At 47.7% G+C, this 20850-nt stretch overlaps 1 protein-coding gene across 5 annotated transcripts; it reads right to left on the bottom strand.

Moving 5' to 3' along the window:
• Window positions 1-4158: 4158 nt before the first annotated feature.
• On the bottom strand, window positions 4159-16199 carry C13H1orf116 (chromosome 13 C1orf116 homolog). Of its 5 annotated transcripts, none has more exons than XM_043486118.1 (4): window positions 16134-16199; window positions 10850-11035; window positions 8306-8483; window positions 4159-7094 (listed from the first exon to the last, which is right to left on the bottom strand). In XM_043486118.1, the coding sequence occupies exons 1-4, from the start codon at window positions 16152-16154 to the stop codon at window positions 5584-5586; spliced, it is 1896 nt and encodes a 631-aa protein (XP_043342053.1). In that variant the 5' UTR covers window positions 16155-16199; the 3' UTR covers window positions 4159-5583. The 5 variants fall into 5 exon arrangements, with proteins under 5 accessions (XP_043342053.1, XP_043342054.1, XP_043342055.1 ...); XM_043486119.1 differs by lacking the exon at window positions 16134-16199 and adding an exon at window positions 16004-16120; XM_043486120.1 differs by lacking the exon at window positions 16134-16199 and adding an exon at window positions 15854-15965.
• Window positions 16200-20850: the final 4651 nt, after the last annotated feature.

The following is a 20850-nucleotide window of genomic DNA, read 5'->3' as shown; positions in this document are numbered from 1 at the left end:
CACTGCGGTTTCCAGAGCTCATTTCAGTGGAACACCCTATTCATGGATAAGAAATTTCTTGAGAAGTCTCTTGGGGCAGATGTTCAGAGCATGAGTACAGATGGAGGTGAAGGTTTCCTGAGTGCGCTGTAACACAGAAGGAGGGACAGAGAGGGGGGAAAGGGCTGGCGGTAGGTGGTGTGCCTCATGTTAGGTCCTTTGGCATCTCGCACTCAATCTGCAGTTAGAAACTCAGGAAACAAGAAGCAGCATAACCTTGGTTCCCCTCGGGAATCAGTAAGAGGCCTGGGCTTTGGGGACAGTGAGGGAGCTCCGGGGTGGGCAGCGCGTGGGATGGGAAGGAGGCCCAGAAGCAGCATCACAGATGCGGAGGGAACACGGCGGGATCGGAGGTGGGAGGCCTGCTGCAGGAGCTTCTGGAAACTGGACAAGGGCTTTTGACTATTTGGGGTTGAGGAATTTCGGTGCAGGCTAGGATTAATCCAGTCCTCAAGGGGAAACCCTTTGGCATCTGAATGGCATGTGTAGATGATAATAACATTAATATTTACTGATCACTGTGCTGTGTCTTTTACAAGTATTCTCTCATTTACTTCTATGCTCATAAGAACCGCAACAGGCTTTGTTATTGCTTCTACGGGATTCAGCCCATTAAAACATCATTCTTTGTACTCCATTTTAAACTAAGTGGCTTTTGAGCTTTAAAAAAAAATCCATTTCTGATTATTTTGAAATCTGGATACATGGTAAGTGGTGAATAAAGACAATGCTCCAGATAGGCAATGAGCAAGGGAGAATGACGACTGGGATTTAGAACATCATCTGTTTTTACTCACTTGCATGCTAAGTCAGTGATGGTGATGGTGATGGTGGTGATGACTCCTGAAATTCATAGGCCCTCATATCAGAAGCGATTTGGAGAGGTCTTCCAGTATATCTTCTTCAACTAACAAATGCCTGATTCATTCCTGAAAGATGCCTACCTCATTTTACAAAATGCCCCAGGAATCTTGAAACCTCTGTCTCTTTCTAATTTTCAAAAATTAATTAATTTTTGGCTATGCTGGGTTAGGTTAGGGTTGCTGTGTATGGGCTTTCTCTAGTTGCAGCAAGCCAGGGCTACTCTTCGATGGGGAGTGTGCACTTCCCATTGTGGTGACTTCTCTTGCTGCGAAGCACAGGCTCTAGGCACTGGGGCTTCAGTAGTTGTAGCAGGCAGGTTCAGTAATTGCAGCACAGGGGCTCTAGAGCCCACGGGCTTCCACAGTTGCAGCGAGTGGGCTCTAGAGCACAGGCTCAGTAACTGCGACCCACGGACTTAGGTGTCCCTTGGCATGTGGAGTCTTCCTGGACCAGGGATCAAACCTGTATCCCATGCATATGCAGGCAATTCTGAACCACTGGACCACCAGGGAAGACCTTTTCCTGGATTTTAGTCAGAGTTCCCTCCTTTTATATGTTCTTTTCCTCCATTTAAAAAAACAACAACAAATAACTATAGAATAGCATAAGGCTTCCTTCATAGCTCAGTTGGTAAAGAGTGTGCCTACAATCAACCTGGGTTCAATTCCTGGGTTGAGAAGATCCCCTGGAGAAGGAAATGGCAACCCACTCCAGTACTCTTGCCTGGAGAATCCCATGGACAGAGGACCCTGGAAGGCTATAGTCCATGGGGTCACAAGAGTCGGACGTGACTGAGTGACCAAGCACACAGCACACACACAGAACAGCATGTTGCATTTTTTCCCTGAATCACAGCAAAAGGAAGTTAAAGGAAGCAAAAAGAAGTAAACTATGTGGTCATGGGCAACAAGAGATTGATGATAAATGGGAAGCTGGGTTTGGGGATAGAGACGCTGGAAATAACCAGTTCAGCTTCCACCAAGACAGAAACGCCAGATTCACTCTGATTCTTTGTTTTCAAATTCTGGGGACCATGGTGTGGGTAAAGTTGAGTCACTTGGAGAGTCTGCCAAAACCTACCTGTTTCTTTGGACTTTTATTTAAAGCAAGATTTCTCTGATTTCTTCAGAGTTGAACTGAGTGAGCTCTTGGCTTCCAGTGCTGTATACATTTGCTGCCTTTGAGAAGGGATATTACTATCACTTATTGAATTTCTACACTATGTCAAGCACTGAGCTTTGATATTTCATATAATTTGTTCATCTCAGCCATCTGGAAAGGATTATTATTCCCACCTTGCAGATGAGAGCTCTGATGTTCAAAAATTAAAGTGCCATCCCCATGGTACCCTGACTGGTAAGTGATGGAGGTGAATGGAGCTCAGCTGTATATGCTCCATAATCACTCACGTGAAGATCATGAAGACACGGTATCTGCTTGCCTCCCTAGATTCTGATTGAGGTGGTCATGCTTCCTCCTGCGCATCTCCCTGGTCTCCTCCTCTAGTTTATGAACCTACAGCTTCGTATTCTGCCAAGGATGAAGTGGTTCATCTCACATATTTGCACGTATTTGAATCTTTACTGTCAGCTCTAACTCATAACATCAAGTTGGGCCTGTTCTGCAGTCTTTGACTTGCGTTTCTTCCATGGGATGAACACTAACTTTTGCATACCTATTCACCCCCAGGGTGGCATTTGCCAGACCACACATTCCACTCTGGACGGGGCCAGCTAAGAGCTGACTAGGCCCATCCCTTGGCCTGTGTGTAGGACAGTGTGTGTGCCTGAAGAATGCCCAGGGTGGCATATGAGCTGTGATTCAGAGGGGTAGCTGCCAACACACCTGAGGGCCCAGGCCCCACTCTGCTGGGCTGAGGAGGAGCCAGCTCCTCTGGCAGATGGTCTGTTCTCAGTAAGACTGCGCCAGGCAGGGTATAGCAAAGAAACAAGGCCATGTGGAAACAGAGTTGTCACTGTGGCCTTTAAAATCAGATGAACGGCATTTACAAACTTCTGCCCAAAAAGGGATAAGAATAACCCTGACCCCACTTCCAGTTCTTCCGCAATCACTTAAAGCTGAATGAAGAGCAATCCTATTTGGAACAAGAAGATGGATACAATTCAGGATGGTGGATGCCGTCTCTGGGTCCCTTTGACCTTCTTCAAAATGAGGACAACTGGCTTTGGATTTATTATCCAATTATTTATTGGATATTATTTATTTATCATCCAATTATTATGCAATCCTTGAATCCCAAAGACCATCGCTCTTTGAAGGCCGAGGACATGGGAAAGCATGGTTCTCCACGGGGAGGGGAGGGGGAGTATCTCAAACTGGGAGACTTGGGGAACTGGGCAGGATGAGAATACAGAACAGGAGTGTAGGCTGTGTGTAACTCTGCTGTGTCTGGGAGAGAAACTGCGCTCTCCAGGAAGTGGGATTTAACAGGAGGTACCCCTGACCGCCCTGTGTTAGTCAGCCTTGTGTTGGTGCCAGGGCCCCAGGCTCCTACCAAGTCATACTTTAGAGCTAGCCTCAAGCTTCCCTGTTTATCATGGAAATTAATAAAAAATAAAATGAGCTTTCTTCAGGTTGCATCTTAAGAAGCAGTTCAACCCAATGTATTGTGGTGGACCATGCAGGAAAGGCCTTCTCTCTTGGAGGCTGGGGTGGGGGGGTTCTGAGATAACACGTGACTCAGCCCGTCATGGGGGACCCCATCTGCTGTGACAGGCCTGGTTCTTACCCAGGGCCAGGAGCAAGGTACTAGGCTTTTGGGTGTGTGTGTGTGTGTATGGAGTGTACACAGAAACTGTCACACCCACACCCCGCATGCACCCACACCCTACACGCCAGAGCAGGGTGCAGTCATTTGTTGTCCTCATCTTAACCTTCTCACCATTTTCAGAAACACTGAGCCTTGATGTGCTGGGCCCCTAAGGACATGGTCCAGAAATGCTCAGCAGAACTACAGGGCACATTTTCAACCCACTTCCCTTTATCCGCCCCCCATATTCGGGCATCGTGGACTCCAACCAGGTCATGTCTCTGAACAGTATTTATTTCCTAAGGGGAAGCAGGGGCTATGTCCAGCTATGTCCAGTCTCCAACCTTGTATTCGGAAGCCCACACTGCCTACCCATAGTACCCTCTGGCATATTTGCAAGTTGCACGACTTGGTCAGGGAATTTGGGATTCATGAGTCATTAGACGGCTACTTTCCCAAATTAAATAAGAAGCCACAACACTAAATATGATCCTGAACATTTAATCTCTGCTGTTTCAGAAGACACCTTAGAGCTTGAAGAGCTTTCAGGTTAGACTTCTGCTGGTGACTGCCAGTCCTGAGGGTGCTGCGTGGATGGACAAGGGCCTTGCTGGAGGGGAGGGGCCTGCAGTGTGGGCGGGAATGGGAGCCCCAGCTCTGACCTCAGCTCTGTCACTAATGCACACTGACCACGATGAGTCACTTCCCTTCCCTAACAGGATTGGATTAGAGGGTCTCTATGGCCCCCCCCAGCTCTGATAGTCTATACATAAATAATTAGCAGAGAATATAAGGTGCTGATTTTCCATAGGAATTGAGGAAATCAAAAAATAACTTGCAATCGTAGACAAAGGCTTTCAAGAGTTTCTCGGTATTTACAATGTCTCTAGGCTTGAGTTCCCAACTCACTGGTGGCCCAGCCCTGGCTTCAGTCCTGTGCAGATGGAGATCCAGAGCAGGAAAAACAGGGATCTCGGAGTCAGGGCCCATCATAGTTTATCACTGAAAGCCCAAGGACAAGACCTTCCCCAAGGGAAGTATGATGTGTAGATATTCATCCCGCCTCCACAGACCAACAAGAGTGTCAGGATGTGTCTGATCCTCAGGACTAAGGACAGTGAGAGGGCAGCAAACAGCCTCCTTGGCCATGGGCCCCTGTCCAGAAGGCCAGAAGAGAGAGGGGACTCCAGCAAGGTCTGAGCCAGTCTCCATCCACTGCGGGGATTCTGGGAGACCCACGTTTCATGTGACTCTGCATTTGCCTAATGTTATGGGAACGTCTATTGTCTCATTTGACTATTTTTCTCAGGCTCAGCCATGCCTCTCCACTCAGTTCTGGCTAGGCTGAACTCTACCCAGCATAAGAAAATTTTCAACCAGAGCAGAATTCTGAGCAATGACTCCTTGTGTCATATAAATAGCATCAGTGATATATACAGCCTATAACACACACACACACACACACACACCCTCCTGTGGAAATCCTCTTCAGGACCATTTGCGCAGGTACTGAGGACTTCCCTGTAGCTCAGACAGTAAAGCATCTGCCTGCAATGAGGGTTCAATCCCTGGGTCAGTAAGATCCCCTGGAGAAGGAAATGGCAACCCATTCCAGTACTCTTGCCTGGAAAATCCCATGGACAAGAGGAGCCTGGCAGGCTACAGTCCATGGGTTCGCAAAGAGTTGGACACAACTAAGCGACTTCACTTTCCTTGGCACAGCTGCTGTGAATATAAATGTGTGCTCCAGGCTCTCCCTCAGAGACAGGAGGCCATTGGAGAGAAGCTGACCCCTGTCCAGCTCCTGAGTCGAGAGGTGGGGAGGCTAAGTTGAGCTCTGGGTCCCACCTTGAGTAATGGGGTGCGGGGAGGGGGCTGTGTGGGTTGGGCTGGTGGCCAGTGGGCCTGGCCTACTCCTTCAACAGGCCCAGCTTCTTCAGAGCCTCCCTTCTGTGTTCATCGGACACCCCCTTTGGGGAGATCCTGACGCTGACACAGGGGGGCCGGGGCAGCTTGTCTCGGCTCTGTCCCTGGTAAGAAAGGTGCTTGGGGTGCCCCTCCTGCTCCAGGTCAGCCAGCTTGCCCACCCGGATACCCTCGAAGTCCTTCCCCGTGCCCAAGGAGGCTGGGCGCGGCCGGGAATTACGCAAGACGCTGGGCGAGATCCTGTCCAGCAAGGAGCCTTTTTCCAGAGAGGTGCTGGTTTGGGGGCTGGGAGCTTTCTCCGCTGAGAGGTAGCTGCTCAGCCCGATGCCTGACCGCTCCAGGGTGCTGGACTTGAAGCTCATCTGTCTGAGGCCAGGGACGCCGCTCTCCTGGAGGGTCAGCCCGGAGTCTGGCTTTCGCTGAGTCAGGGGACTGTGTGCCCGCGGGCCCTTCGGGATAGGAATTGGCCTGGATTTGGCAGCTGGAGCTGTCCCCTGAGTGGGTTCCTGGGAGGGAACCAGAACCTTGCCTGGAGAAGGCGGCTGGGCCAGAGCTGGCGCTTTCCCGGGAGAAGGGCCCCGCGTGGGTGCAGGCGCCAGGGCCCTTCCGGGGACCTGGGCTGGGGCCGGGGACACGGCCTGAGCGCCAGTCTCCTTGAGCCTGACGGAGGGCCTGCTTAAGCGGGGGCTGGGCTCCTCCTGGTCCTGCGGCAGCCCCAGCTTCTCCAGCGCTTCCCTGCGTGCTTTCCTCTGCTCCTGAAGGGACGACGAGGCGGGGCTGGGGTCCCCGGGCGCAGCCTCCGAGCGGCGGGACAGCCGGTTCTGGGGGTCGCTGTGGAAACTGCTGCGGCTGCTCTTCAGGACAATGTTTGGCGGCAGCTTCCGGGGCTTAGGGGCCGTGACGGGAGCCGGCCGGCCATTTGGATGGCCCCCAGAAGGGACGGCCGCATCTCTAGCGCCCGCATCCCGAGAGGACACCAGGGGAGGAGACCGAGGTGGTGCAGGTTCCCCGGTTGAGCCTTTCTCACTGGCTTTTTGGGACATGGCCTCTGGAGCGGGCTCCCTGTTTCTCTGGGAGCTGAGTGATGGGTGGGCCTGGGGCCTGGGGCTCAGCTCCCCTGGTCCTCTGGGCAGGCTGCCTTGGCCAGGCTGCTCGGGCTGGGCGTCCTGGAAAGCCTCCGGTGGGGGGATGAGCGCCCCGTCCAGGTCAAGGGCAGCCTCTGGGGGCGTGGCCAGTGCCTGGCTGGGCTCAGGGCTCTGGCTGACCCGCACCGTCTCAGGTCCCAAGACAAGTCCCTCGGATCCCCCTGGATTATGGCTATTAGTCAGGGTGGTGCTTTTTCTGAGGTTCTGGTTTCTGCCGATGTGGATATTTCTGGGGAGGCTGTTGGAGCCAGACCTGAGGCCCAGGCTTTGGGGCCGGGGGAGATGAGCTGAGCTGAATGGAGTCACTCTTTTTGGCTCCGGTCCTCGGACAGTTGTCTCCTCTGGATGTCCTGTAAGAGTCAGGGGAACAGGTGAAGAAGAGTAGGCAGTGAGGACCCTGCTGTCAAGGGGAAAGAAAATGCTTCCCAAACTGTGATCTCCAATCCTCAATGGACGGGTTTTTGTCTGTCTGTTGTTGCTGTTTCTTTGTTCTTGAAGAACAACACTTTTGTCTGGATATCATTTAGACTGACAGATCAATCCTAGCAGATTTCTTTCAACCAAGGATTAGCATTTCCCAGTGGCTGGGGAAAGGGCAGTGCAGACAGCTCTGTGTCCCTGACTCAGGCTCTTCCTAACCTCTGCAGAAGCAGGATGGCTGGGATTCAGGACAGTCCCTCTCGCCGTCCTGGGGCTCCCGGGTAACTGGGTCCAGTGGGAGCACTGAGCTTGAACAGCATCAACAGGTCATGTGCTCCCGCCCCACCAGGCGTCTGCCTTCCTCCACCTCCACTTCCTGTAAACACTTGGATGACTCTGTAATGGCCACAGCTGTCCCTGCGCCACAGGGTGATGTGGGCTCTTCCCTTCCAGTGAAGAAGCGTAAGCATCAGGCCCACTGGGCCAGGAAATCAGCGCCAGGCAGCAGGGGCAGTCCCACGTCCCCACTTCCTGCCGTATCACCACAGACGGAGGGTCTAACATATTGTCAATAAATATTTGCTAAGTGTATGAAGAAGCGGTTGCAGTCCTAATACCAATAGGACTGTCTTCCTGGGATGTATGGCTACACTTACATGCCACCTTTGTCTCCAACTCCTGAGCCTCATTATCATTCCACGCTCTCTCACAAGGCCCTCAAGATGCCACCCACTGAAACTAAGGGAGCCCCTCCCTCTTCTTATCTCCTGCAGCCTCATCCTCTGGGTCACCCAGATTAGCTTCCCAGACTGACTCAGGTTTTCCAGAGCCAACCACCCACCCCTCCCTGGTTCTCTCCCCCACCTCAGTGGTCAGATGGCTTTAGAATGTCTCCAGAAGAGAGTGGGAGCCGGTCAAATCCCCTTCCCTCCCAGACTTTTGATACTTCATACAAAGACACAAGAAGCTGTCTTGGACAACCCCTCCTTCCCTCCAGGGACGAGGCTTTATTCTAGCTGCAAGTAGAGAGGAAAGTGCTTGTTCCTTCTTCTGCCCATGACTTATAGAGCAGAGGGCAGATGAGAGGGAAAGTGGCCAGGAGGATGTAGTGTCTTTTGGTTGTTTAGACAGTCTGTCTTACCCTGGGGGGCAGGCTGGGTCGGGGGCAGTGCTCGGGGACCTCGGGGAGTTGAGGCTTGCTCAGACTCGCCGGTGGACAGCCCGCTGTCAGCCTCGGCGTCCAGGGAGCCAATGGTTTCCTCCAGGAATAGCAGACACTCCTTCTCTTCAGCGGACAGGAAGTCGTAGCTGCTGTCACTCTGGAGTGAGGAGAGGGCGGGGGAGCTGTGACAGGCAGCTCTCCAGAAACTGGTGGGGCCCAAGAGCCACCCTGCCTTGGGGAAGGAATGCTGAAGAGCCGGACACCTCCCCACCGTGCCACTCTGCAGACCTGCTGGAGCTGCTTCCTGAAGCCGCGAGCACCGGGAGGGCAGAGCCTGTCGGGCTGTGGTCCCCCTGGCACCCAGCTCCGACAGCTGGGCAGGCCGACTGCAAAGGGCTTTTCATGTGCTAAGTCCTGGGTGGAACGCTTATGGGCACAGATTAGAAGGTCCCGGGTTCTAATTCTACTTCTTCTGTGTGACCTATGTCAAGTGCTTCAACTTTGTGTGTAACATAATGATTTGATTTTAAACCTGAAGCAATACCTAAACTGGTATTGCTTTGAACTTTTCAAAGTACTTCTGCATCCTTGATGTGGCGCGTCAAGGACAGTATGAGGACAAACAGGAAAGCCAGTCAACTACTCGCTGCCAGGCCAATAGGAACAGTGGCACGACTAGTCACAGATAAATTCACTAAATAATTTATACTTGACTTTGAAATGCATTCCATGCAGAATTTTTTTCCCCCTTGTGTATTTACTTTCCTGATGGCATTTGGCTCTGGCTAACATTCAAAAAAGTGTGCATTTCTTAAGCAAATATTAACTTAAGGGAGGAAGGTGGACAGACTGGTATGGGCTGTGGGGAGAGCAACTGAGTATTAAAATATTATGCAGAAATTCAGATACATGTTTTTATTATGAAAAAGCACACAGGCATGTTTGGAAGAACAGGTTATGGCCATTTCAGATGCTTACTGCCGTGTTCTGCAAGGCCAGGAAGATCCATGGAATAGTTGCTCTCCAAAGTTGAAGGTTGAAGGGAGGATGAAAAGGGCAGATGGGAATACAGGAGATTTGGCCTGAGTCCCTTCCTAGCATCTCTACCCTTCTTCCTAATGTTTGAGTCACTGCAGAGTTATATATTCTTCAGACCCATTCAGATGGCCAGGAAAGATTTTGAGAAAACCCTGAAAATATCTCAGGCGGAGGGGAAATGGTTTTTGGAATGCCTTTTCCAGTCCTTCAGGCTCCATAAGGAGTCATCTGTCAGTTGATTGAGGGAGATCTAGATGTCAAGGAAGTCCCAGATATAGCCCTTAGAAGCCTTGATGCCGGCTCCAGAGGTTCTGTGAACAAAATCTTCTTTACTGCCCTCTTCTTCCTAAAATAGTCTTGCCAAGACTCCAGCTCTGAATTTGTCCTTTGTAGACGATTCATTTTGACAACCTTTAATTCCTGCCACATTCTGTGTCCAATGCTATGTAACTATTCATGTTGGTCTCTGCCTAACAGACAGGAAGCTATCTCTGTCGCCCTATCATCTAAGGTCAAAAAGAAATTATATGCAGATTGTCTGCACTTTCAGCTTTTGTGCATTATGTGCTGTTTTCTACTCCATTTTTACATGTCAAAACTTACCAACTATATTAAACATCTTCAACATTCAGTAGAGATCATTATGATCTTTAAACTTTCAAATATCTCTACATACAGGATATAGAGCAATAAAGTATACATTATCAAGGGTTATCATGTATATGATGAGCACCCATAGCAAAAGAATGCTTACATTTGGACATAGGGCAGACTTATTCTTTGACACCAATCTTATAATAATTGAGATTTAAATCCATGCCCAGAAAAACTACAGTTGATTACATGTCACAGACAAACACAATGATTTTGGAAGATTCTCAATCTCTACTTACAGATAGGCTATTTCTTTTCTAGATAGAGGCAGGTACTAAATACTTTATCATGTATTTCATTTACTCCTCTCATGAACCCTGCAAATTTGGTATTAACATTATCCTCATCTCAAAACTGAAACTTGGAGAAATAAAGTAATTTGCCCAAGATAATGGAGCTTCTAAGTAGAGAACCCAGATCTGCTCGGCTCCAGAACCCAGGCTCTTAATTGCTCTGTGCTCTTTGACCTTTGTTAAAGACTGAAGTGAGGCTGTTCACTGCAGAGGACTTGAGGAATCCACAAGGATCTACATTCTGTTTCCACCGTGGCCTGAGATCACTGACCCATTCTCTCATCTCAGTTAAACCTCCCAACCTAATGAGAACTGGGAAAAAGTCTCATTTGTCTTATTACTCTCTGGGGTTGTCCCACCCTATTCTCTATAGAAGCGGGGGTGACTCAGAGGCAAAATCCTGCCTGGCGTGATTCACTCCCTGACGAGGAAGATGAAAGACAAGGAGCGGTGAGCAAGGCCGGTGGTGGGCAGGGCAGGGCAGGGCAGGGCAGGGCAGGGAGCAGAGAGCGGGCCAGGCTGCAGACAGAGTACGTACAGATCCAGAGCGCGCGGAGGTGGTGCTCATCATACTGTCGCAGCTGCCGACGCGGGTGGCGGGTTCCAGGCCAGGCCCTGCTGGCCACAGCTCTCTCTCGGGCATCGCCTGAAGCAAGGTGCAGGGGTGGTGAAAGGGGCTCCCAGAGGGGAAGTGAAGGGAAGTGGAGAATATCCCAGGCTGGGCCTGAAAAGACAAGAATCAAAGCCACGTGTGAGCTGAGCCAGGCTCCAGCGAGGCTCTGCCCAGGCCCTGGAGCAGCGTGGCACCCGGGACACGAAGCAAGCAGAGAGTTGGAAGGGGCCACGCTCAGCCACGCCCAGACCCCGACCCCAGCCTCACCAGGGACACCAAGCTGGACACGCACATGCAGGAGGACGGACTTAGGTGGTGCAGAAGCAGTTCAGCAGAAGGGAGCCTCCATCATTTCTCTCTCTTTTTTTCTCTGGACCAGGGAACTTAACCTAGATTTTCATTACTAGCATTGGTATTACAGGGATTAAACCTTGGGTTCTGGAGAGTAGCTGGATCTGGGTTCCAATTCCAGCTCCACCATTTACAGTGATGTGATTTGAGGCAATTTACTCTGAGTCTGTTTTTCCTCATTAAATAGGGTTAATAATAAGATTAAATGAGAACAGTTAGCACAGTTTAGTTGGTAGTAAATTAGCAAATGCTTAAGGAATAAATGAGTAACTACTACTGTTTTTGTAATAAGAAAAAGACAAGATCCAACTTGGATCAAAGTAGACTGAAGCAAGGGAAACAAAAGTTTTTTTTTTTTTTTTTAAAGGAACAAGGGCATAATAGTACCTACCTCAAAGGGTTGTCATGAATTTATAATGAGATACTCCATTTAAAACACTTTGTGCAGTGTGTTTGTAATTGTCAGGCCCTGTAAGTGTCAGCTGCTACCATATCCACGTCATCAACATCAACGCGATGACTCCCACCACAGCCACCATCATCGCCCAAGTCTGGGAGGTGTGTGCAAGGCACCCAGTGGCTGACACAGACCTAGTTCCTCTCTCATGCATCACCCCCTCTGAGGCTGCACTTATTCCCAATGAGGTTCCCTAATCTGTCTCGCATGAACAAGAGCAAAGTCCTAGGTGGCTTCCTTCCAACTCCAACTCGTAGGGAAAGAATGGCTTCAATTTCATTGTGCCAACAGAAATAGCAAAAGAAGGTTAGTGCCATCTATCTTCAGGAAGTCCCGGGGGTTTTCATATTCCCGTTCATGGGGAAAACTCCACCAGAGTTGGAAAGGCCAAAGGTGACTCTCCTAAGTTAAAATGAAATTCTAGAACAATTAAGATTAAAAGACAGTTCCAAGATCAAGAAAGGACATGGGGAAAGAGTTTAGAATTAGAATACAGTTTGTTGGATTCTGAATCCATGGTTTCCTCATAGTGCTGCGTCTTATTTTCTACCATCTTTCCTACTCTCCCAGTACGAGGTGAAATGTCCTGGAAAATTGAATTTTATTTGACGTCTTGAGACTTGGGGTTTAGATTCTAGGGCAGGTTGTCTTTTCAGCCTGTACCAATAATTGCTTCCAATGCCAAAGTCAGGATTGGGCTGTGCTGGGGGAGTCAGCCTGCCAACCACCTCGAGCTGACAAGCACAAGGCCTCTCAGAGCTCCTCTCCTGCTGGGGAGGAGGCCCTCAAGTGCCACAGGTAGGGAGGGGCAGAACAACGGAGAAGGAAGAGGGACGATCTCTTATGAGCAAGCTATGTGTCGTTCATGAGGGTCCAGAGCTTCTTAGGAGAGACAGAGGGGACCAGAGCGGACGGAGATGAAGCCCAGTGATGAATCAACACGGGTGAAGATAACTCCTGGGTTTCCTTCATGAGTTCCTTCACTAGTTCCCCATTATCCAAAACCCCAAAGAAACAAATGTGAGAAGTCATGCGAGATGAGGTTCAGTCACCTCAGCTAGCCTCTCCATTAATGACTGACTAGGTCACTGACTTCCAGAAGTACTAACTCATTTCTAACATTCTGTAGGTTTGAGACAGACAAAGAGGATCCATCTCTCATCTCTCATCCATTAGCCCAGGCACACGGAAGGCACTCAAAAAATGCTAGATGAAGAAACCTGTCGTTCATTCTAGAGTCTGCTGAGTTGCACGGTTGGAAGGTTGCTTTTTTGGCTTCTACACTATTACTGCAAGCTCTTTTTCAAATATTTTATTTCCCAGAATATATGTGGCTTAATGGAGTTTTGGGAAACACTTTCAGTTACAGTAACATTTATTAGCACCCAGTTGGCCCTGGGCATGCAAACTTTACTAAGACAAAGGTACTGTTTCCAAGAAGTCAGTGTAGATCCAAGGGTCTGTTTTATTGGCTCTATCTTTCCTATCTGTAACATTGGGGCAGTAACTGTTAAAAGTGACTCACTGTAATTAATGGAATGTTCTCTGTGAACAGATATGCAGATGCTGCCTTTTCCTTTCAGAGAAAAATTACTGCCTTGTTCTTCCAAGCACATGGCAGACTTTACAGGGGTTTGCTAGCCTCTTCTTCCTCCCAGGGCAGCCTAACACACTCTCACTTTGGAACCAAGGATGGCTTGAAGCAGCTGGAAGAGATAGAAACAATATGAACAGCACTGCTTCAAAAAACACAGCAGGGTATAGCTTATAAAGTGCTTTCAGATATGCTAATTGAGTTTTTTTTAAAAAAACTGCTAGCTTAGGCAGGATGGGATATTTTCTCCATTTGACAGCTAAGAAAGCTGGGGTTCTTTCTAACTCCCCTTCCTATGGGAAGTAGGAAATAATCCATATAACTGCATCTATGGGACAGCCTGTGGCTCCCAGCCCTTCTAGAGGGTATCACAAAGGCTTTCCACACGCAAGAGGGCCATGTACCTAAGGAAGGACCATTGGCCACCCCTGACTAAACACTGAAAACCCCAGTAACATCCTCTTTTGATTCAACTTTATGCATCCAGGCCAGCTTTTTGTCCCAACGACAGATATTTCCAGCGTAAAGAAATGACATCAACTGCCGCTGACTCTCAAGTAAGCACAACAGAATCACCAGAGATTAACCTGGGCCTGAAACCAAAGCTGAATGAGCCCCAATGTGCTTGCACCTCCCTTCCACACCTAGTGTTCTGATCCCAAACGTCTGAACCGTGAAGATGCCTTCTCTTCTTCCCACTCCCTCTCCTTCCCTCACCAGGCTGACCTGACCTGGATGCTGCATTTCCTTCCACCAACTTTACAACCTTGAAACTTGTGGGCTGTTTCAGGGCAGCCATTGAAACCTGAGGTATTTCTACTTGATAAGCGGAGCAACAGGCAAAACACTCAAGGTGAGAGTTTGGTATCTTTGAACACTTGACCTCTTTGGGCAGCTTGAGGGGAGAAAGGAATGGATTAAGAGATGTGCACAGCCTGTATCAGCGTCACCCGTGCAAAGGCATATTAAATATTAACCACTCCCTGAAGCCAACCAAGCCTTGGAGGAGAGTAAAAAAAATGGCATGTGGCATTCTGGCATCTGGACGGGGTGGGGTGGGAAGAGGGCTCCAGCCCAGTCCTGTTTGGCTCCTCTGTACCTCCCGAACAGTCTGAAGGCTCCCTGGTCACCCTCCTCCCATGAAACCACCCCCAAATCCTCTAAGAACTCATCTCTCTCCCTAGTGGTCAAAGAGGTTTCCTATCTCCAGGTCTCCAGGTCTCCTGCTGACCAGTCAAATGTGCCTTGGACTGGAGAACATCCTAAGGAGGCCAAGAAGACTAAAAGTTGTGCTGTATGCGTATCTCTCTCCACAAGCACATGTGCAGGTTTCCATGTGAGTTTAGGCAATTATATAATTGCCTCTTTCACCAGTAGATTTGAGGGAGAGTGGGGTGGAAACATCCCCTGTGCAGAAGGGCTTTGCTTGACATTACAGCTCATCCTTACTGCTGACAAGGTCACCATCTATGGCAGCCCTCAGTCAGTGAGCTTGGCGGGCTGGTTCTGGGGTGTGGGCTGAGCTAGAGCCTAAAGGTTCCGGTGCCAGGAAGAAGCCCAATCCAGGGCTTGCGTGCCAGGCTCTGGGATCCTGGCACTAGATCTTCCCACTTCCTTTTTCTGGAAGCAGGAGGAAAAGGCGTCAAGTTAAGGAACAGAGTGTTAACTCCCACAAGCTAGAGGATGGAGAGCTGACTTGTTACTCTGACTTGACTTCTACACCCAGTGTCCGTGTGCGGGGAACACTGCCGCACACACTGCCAACAGGACACCTGAAGGAACGCAATGCAAAACCACGGCACTGGTCTGGTTCTCCTCTCTGGACCCTGCCACGCTGCTTCGGCCTGAACCCCTCTCGGAATTCCTACTAGACTTGACATGCTATGGTGAAGTATTAACGTGGGTGGGGCCCTGGCACAGCTGAGTAGCTTCCAGTTTGCCAGTCCTTGTGTCTATTAACAGGCAAAGTAAGAAATTTAATGAGGTTGAACTCAAATAGGCTTGACTTTGCAACTAGATTATCCGTGGGCTTCCAAAGATGAGCTGGTAACCTGACTTGGAGTTTTTCCAATGTAACCAAACCTCACATCGCCTTACAAACAACCTAGCATGGCTCACACCTTACACACCCTTCCACAAGGAGCGCCTTTATCGCGCGCGCGCGCGCACACACACACACACACACACACACACACACACTGCACCTTTTATTTAAATAAAGATAGACATTGAGTTGATAAAGCTATGGGAAAATTTCCTGTTAGAAATGCAATGGAAAACCAAAGCACTTTTCCTCCCCTGGGCGATTTTCCATTTCTACTCCGTCTACTCCAACTATTCTCTTCCAAAATCACAACTCAATTTCAATTGCTCAGAGATGGAAATTTCTAAAGCAAACCTGTTTTCTTTTCTTGTTGCCTGCACAATATGCTTTACCCAACCTAACTAAACAGGCAGATGAAAAAAAAAAAAAGCATCTCAGCCCCGGTCTCCAGAAAAGCACTCCCGCCTCCAGCTATCAACCTACTCCGGTGCACTACTGGATTCAGAGAGTCGAGGAAGAGAGAGGAAAGTCCCCCAGTTGCGTTATAAAGGGCTCAACTCTGTAGCTCTGGCTTCCACGAAGACCCCGACTCCTGCTGCAGAGTAAGCAATAGTTGGTTAGTAATTAACTCACCTTCAATGGGCGGGTGACTGAAGAAAGGAAAAGAAGAGAATACCCTCGTATTGCAAAGGGCGGAGACGGAGACAGAGACAGCGTGCCCGGTCTCCTACTGTTTTCTTCTTTTGACCTCTTTCTGACTTACCTGGACAGGTAAAGGCTTCATCCGCGCGGCCTCACCCCGCCCTGCCCGACTCCCAGCCAATCCCAGGCCTCCCTCCCCACGTCCGCTTCCAGCTGTTTCCCCGGGGAGGGCGCGGGCGGGGCGGCTCGCTTAGCCAATCGCCTCTGGCCCTCTTTCCCTAGCCGAGAGCCAGTAGCGAGCCTTTAAGCCCAGACGAGGGCCGGAAGGAGGAGCCGCTGGTTTGGGCCGAGGCTTGGACGAGAGTAGGCATGTTATCCCTTTCAGGTATCTTGATACAGAGAAACACAGTCCAGTGGGCAGTGTGCGTTTCCGTGCGCCTGTTTGAAACTTGAGTTTCTATCTGTAACTGCCTTCTACGCCTCGAAGTAGTCCCCTGAATTCTTTAAAGTAAAAATCCTTTGTCTTTTCCAGTCTTTCAGAGTCACTGTCGTCCTTAAGTGTTTTCCTAGCGGCTCCACTTAGGACCACGGATGAAGGCGTCTAAGGACAGGGACGCTGGCGCTGAGACCCCGTGACAAAGACCTTCTGGGGGAAATAAAACTGTTTTCTCTCTCAAGAGGTCCCTATTCGGAGGGGAAAAGGGAACGGACAGCCTGGAAAGAGAGAACATGTACGCCGTCCTTTGGGTCTCTGGTCTTTTAGCTGTGTGTGGAAGGTAGCAATGAATATGAAGAAATAAAAACGAAAGAAGCTACCAATCAGTTCTGCAACTCGTATCTCCTTCCAATGGCAGATTTCTGGCACCTGTAGTTAAAACATCCGGAAGAAAGTAGGGCGAAGACACTAGGCGAAAGAATCCAAAGCTTTCAGGAAGGAATCTTCCTCCAGAAATGGCGATCACTTTCACCAGATATACCTTTTGCGTGCAAACTGGATTTTCCTGAATATATGTTATCTTCGATACCAAAGGGCAGGAAGAAAAATTAAAATCAACGCACATAGTAATTGCCAACATTTTGTTAAGCTCTTGCTATGCATTGGGAATTGTGCTGTGCTAAGCATTTTCATACATCATTTCATTTATTCTTTATTTGAAAAGTAGGCACTACTAATATACTAATTTTTACAAAAAGGAGAAATGACTTGCTCAAGATTATGTAGCTACGGCATGGCAGAGCACGGATTTCAACTTAGGCAGTATGGCGTCGTTTGCCTTGTATCAATACGATGCCAATCAGTCTGTATTTTGGAGAAAAATCCTAAGTAGGAAACGTGAAGTACACAGATAATGTGCAGGTCTAATTCTAATAACTAGATTCACCCTTCTTGCCTCATTTCTGTCTTGCAGCTGTTCCTGTCCTTTAGAACAAGAATGACACACGGCTTTCATCTTTTCCCTGTGTGATTTCTGCGGTTGTGATCATTGCAGAAGGGCAGTGATCATGGGGCTAACTTACAGAAAAGGCAGGCGGGACTAGTGAGGAGAAAGGAGGTTTGCGGAAGCCTGGAATAACTCAGCACCTGTCAGTGCATGTGAATAGCAGAGCTGACCGAGCATTTAGTCAGCTGACCGATGATCTCTCCTCCTGATGTGTCATTCAAATATGTATGATGTCATAATACTAACAAAACAGGAAGGACATCTCCAACTCAGAAGTTCAATGCAACCAGAGTAACACCCAAGGATTCAGTCACTGAAGCTGATCCAGCTTCATAGATGTGTGGTTTGAACATTTGCTAAAAAAAAAATGAATTGACTTATGAGCATTAACCTCAAAGATAAGAGGAGGCACAGTCTTGTTTGTGAACAGTTTTTCAGTTTATAGTAAAATTAGAATAATTAGGAAGAGCCCCTATCTTTTCCCAGGTAGAAGTAGGGACATAGACAAAGTGATCTTACTATTGCTCTCTTTCCTTTTTTAAAAAAATTTCTTTTTGAAAATTATGAAATATTTCAGATACTTTGGCATAACAGACAGCACTGTACCTAATACCCAGTTCAAGAAATAGAACATTAACATTACAGTTGAGGTTGCTTACAAACTTTGCTCCTCCTTCCTGCCTCCTCAAAACAGACATACACTCCAGCTGAAACAAATCGCTATTCTGATTGTGGTGTTTTTCATTCTCCATATCTTTAAATGTTTTCCTTGGAATCTTGCTTGATTTTTCTTTGCTTTCTTTACTTTGGTGCAGGAGAAATATCAGGTCTCTGAGTTTCCAAGAGAATGGGGAAGGAGGCCTGGACTATGGGAAAGAGAGGATTTCCAAAGTTAGAAGCACCTGAGAGACTTAAGGCTCCATGGTTGATGTAGGTCATCACTTGAGAGGAGCGCATGCTGTTTATTTGTATGTGAATTCCTGTTTGATGACCTGACTGTGGAATCTAATTACAGTCCAGCTCACCTGACTCATCGGTCTCCTCACTCCTCCGTCCTTGCGTGTTGATGCAGTACAGTCATCTTCTCGACTGTCAGAAACTTGTTTATTTCCTTTTTCAGTATAACCTCCTCTTTGAGGAAAATCACTCTTTCCTCTTTGGGCTCATTATAAAGTTGGGCTTTCTGTAAAACACAATGGACCTCCATCTAACCATTCATGATACTTACCTATTCACATTACAGCCACATCCTAGCAATGCCTTTCTTCTCCTTTTCTCTCCAAAGGAAAAAAAAAAAAATGAAGTCACTTTGAGCTTGTGTTATCACCTACCCTAGGAAACACTGGGTGCCCACTATGTTCACAGTATAGGGCACAGTACTACATGCCAGGTCTCTGAAAGAACTTCTGTTGGGGAGAGGGAAGGTTTTATTCCTCAAGTAGTAGCTAGAATTTGCTTTCAAGAGAAAATAGTTGGGAAAGGATTCAGATGAGGATGATTATAATTTGGCTATGAGCCAAGGACTTGATAGCAAATTCCATGTGGAATTAAGGGATCAAGTAGATCACCAAGTTCTCACCAAACTGATATTAGTGTTAAGCCTGAAATAATTAGATGGGAGCTAAAAGGCATAATTAAGTGGATTCGGATGAAGTTTTGAAATGACTTAGTTGTTAAGTAATTGCTCATAGTAACTTTTTTCCCGCTTGGCCCACCTACTATGAAAACTTAGAGGATTCAGTAGTCCTTTTCTTCCCAGGACTAATAAAAGTTTGGGGGCTGAGATCATCCAGTAGCATCAGTGAGTTTTGTAAGGAATGTCAAATCTTAACATGTTCGAAATGGAACCTGTCTTAGCTCTGGCCTCTCTACTCTATCCCCACGCCAGCTCATTGCCTCACCCAGACTCAGTACTTCAAACCGTCCCCCATATCTCCTGTGAGATCACTCTCATAGCTGCCTGTGGCGCTTCTCCACTCTGACCAGGACTTGGCTCTCTGTAGGATCACAGACCACTACAGATGGAGAAACTGCAGAAGCTCCTTGTTTCCTGTCTCTCATTTTATAAAGGCACATTTGAACGGTCATTCCTCTGATTAAGATACTTTGGGGTATGGTTCATAGCTTTCAGAATGAAATTCAAGGTCCCTGTTGGGCATAAAAAGACCCTCATAAGCTGGGCCTGCATGCTTTTCCCACCACATATTCATCCATTTTCTTTATTATAGTCGCATCTAATTTTTCTGAAACTGTCCTCCTTTCAAGGCTGCTGGCCTGCACCCTTTGCTTGGACGCATTCCCACCCTGTTCTCCTGGGTTACTCTCAGCCTTCCTTCAGGGTTCAGCCCAAGCACCATCTTTTGGAATAGAATGTTGGGTGCTGCTTCATTGTAATCTGTTAACAAAATGAACATTATCTCTTGATTTAACCCTCTAGGATGTAATTGTCCTCTTTCTCTCGATGAAAAATTTGAATTGATGATATTTTACATTGCAATAATTTAAAACATATCTGGCAATGGGCTGACCGATTTCCATTATCTTTCTTAAAATGCTTCTAACTTTCTTTATGTTCTTCATTTATTATTATAGATATCTATATTGAAAAATTGTTTAATAAATAAGAGATATCAGGTTTATCAGTATTTACAAAGAACTGTAGCTTAAAGCCATATTCAACCTTGGACAGTGTTAGGGAGCATAAATTGATAATATTTGGATCTCCCAGCAAGCTCTTAATAGCTCTACACAAAATCATTTGTTGAAATTGTCAATTTAAGAATTTATTTTGCTTCTCAAACTTATTATTCTTGGAATACTTTTCACAGAATTTGCATTAAGTATATTATAACTGTAATACAGTAATATTTATTTTTTTCATTGTTAGCAGTACACAGGGCCATGGAATACATACTTATATTATGGTGACAGTTATCAGACAGATAGATGGATTAGACTGTAACCATTTCCCTCTGATCTGCTAGTGTCTAGGTACTCAGAAATGTAAACTTTAACTTTCTACTCCACATGTTAGAATTTTCTGCTCTTGCTTTTTTTTTTTTTTTTTTAATCATTGGATTCCTTGAAGTCACTAACATCTCTTCACAAGAAGGTCAGCGTTGCGGATCAATCAACATGGTAGAGTAGGAGGATGGGGAACCTCCCTCCCCTTGTGAACACATCAAAAATAAATGTACATGTGAAGCACTTCTCTCTGAAAACTGACTGGGAGCTGGCAGAAAGATTTCTGTAAACCAAAGCTGTAAGAGAGATACACCCATAATCAGATAGGAAGGAAGAAAAAGTGATCATGTTGGAACTTGTGCCCCTGGAAAGGGACTCAGGGGGAGAGGGAGATTATGCAGGCAGAGACCCACCTTGGGGAGTAAGCGGTTT

This window comes from Cervus canadensis, chromosome 13 (assembly GCF_019320065.1).
Source record: "Cervus canadensis isolate Bull #8, Minnesota chromosome 13, ASM1932006v1, whole genome shotgun sequence".
Lineage (NCBI taxonomy): Eukaryota > Metazoa > Chordata > Mammalia > Artiodactyla > Cervidae > Cervus > Cervus canadensis.
This window is presented reverse-complemented; position numbering and strand designations above follow the sequence as displayed.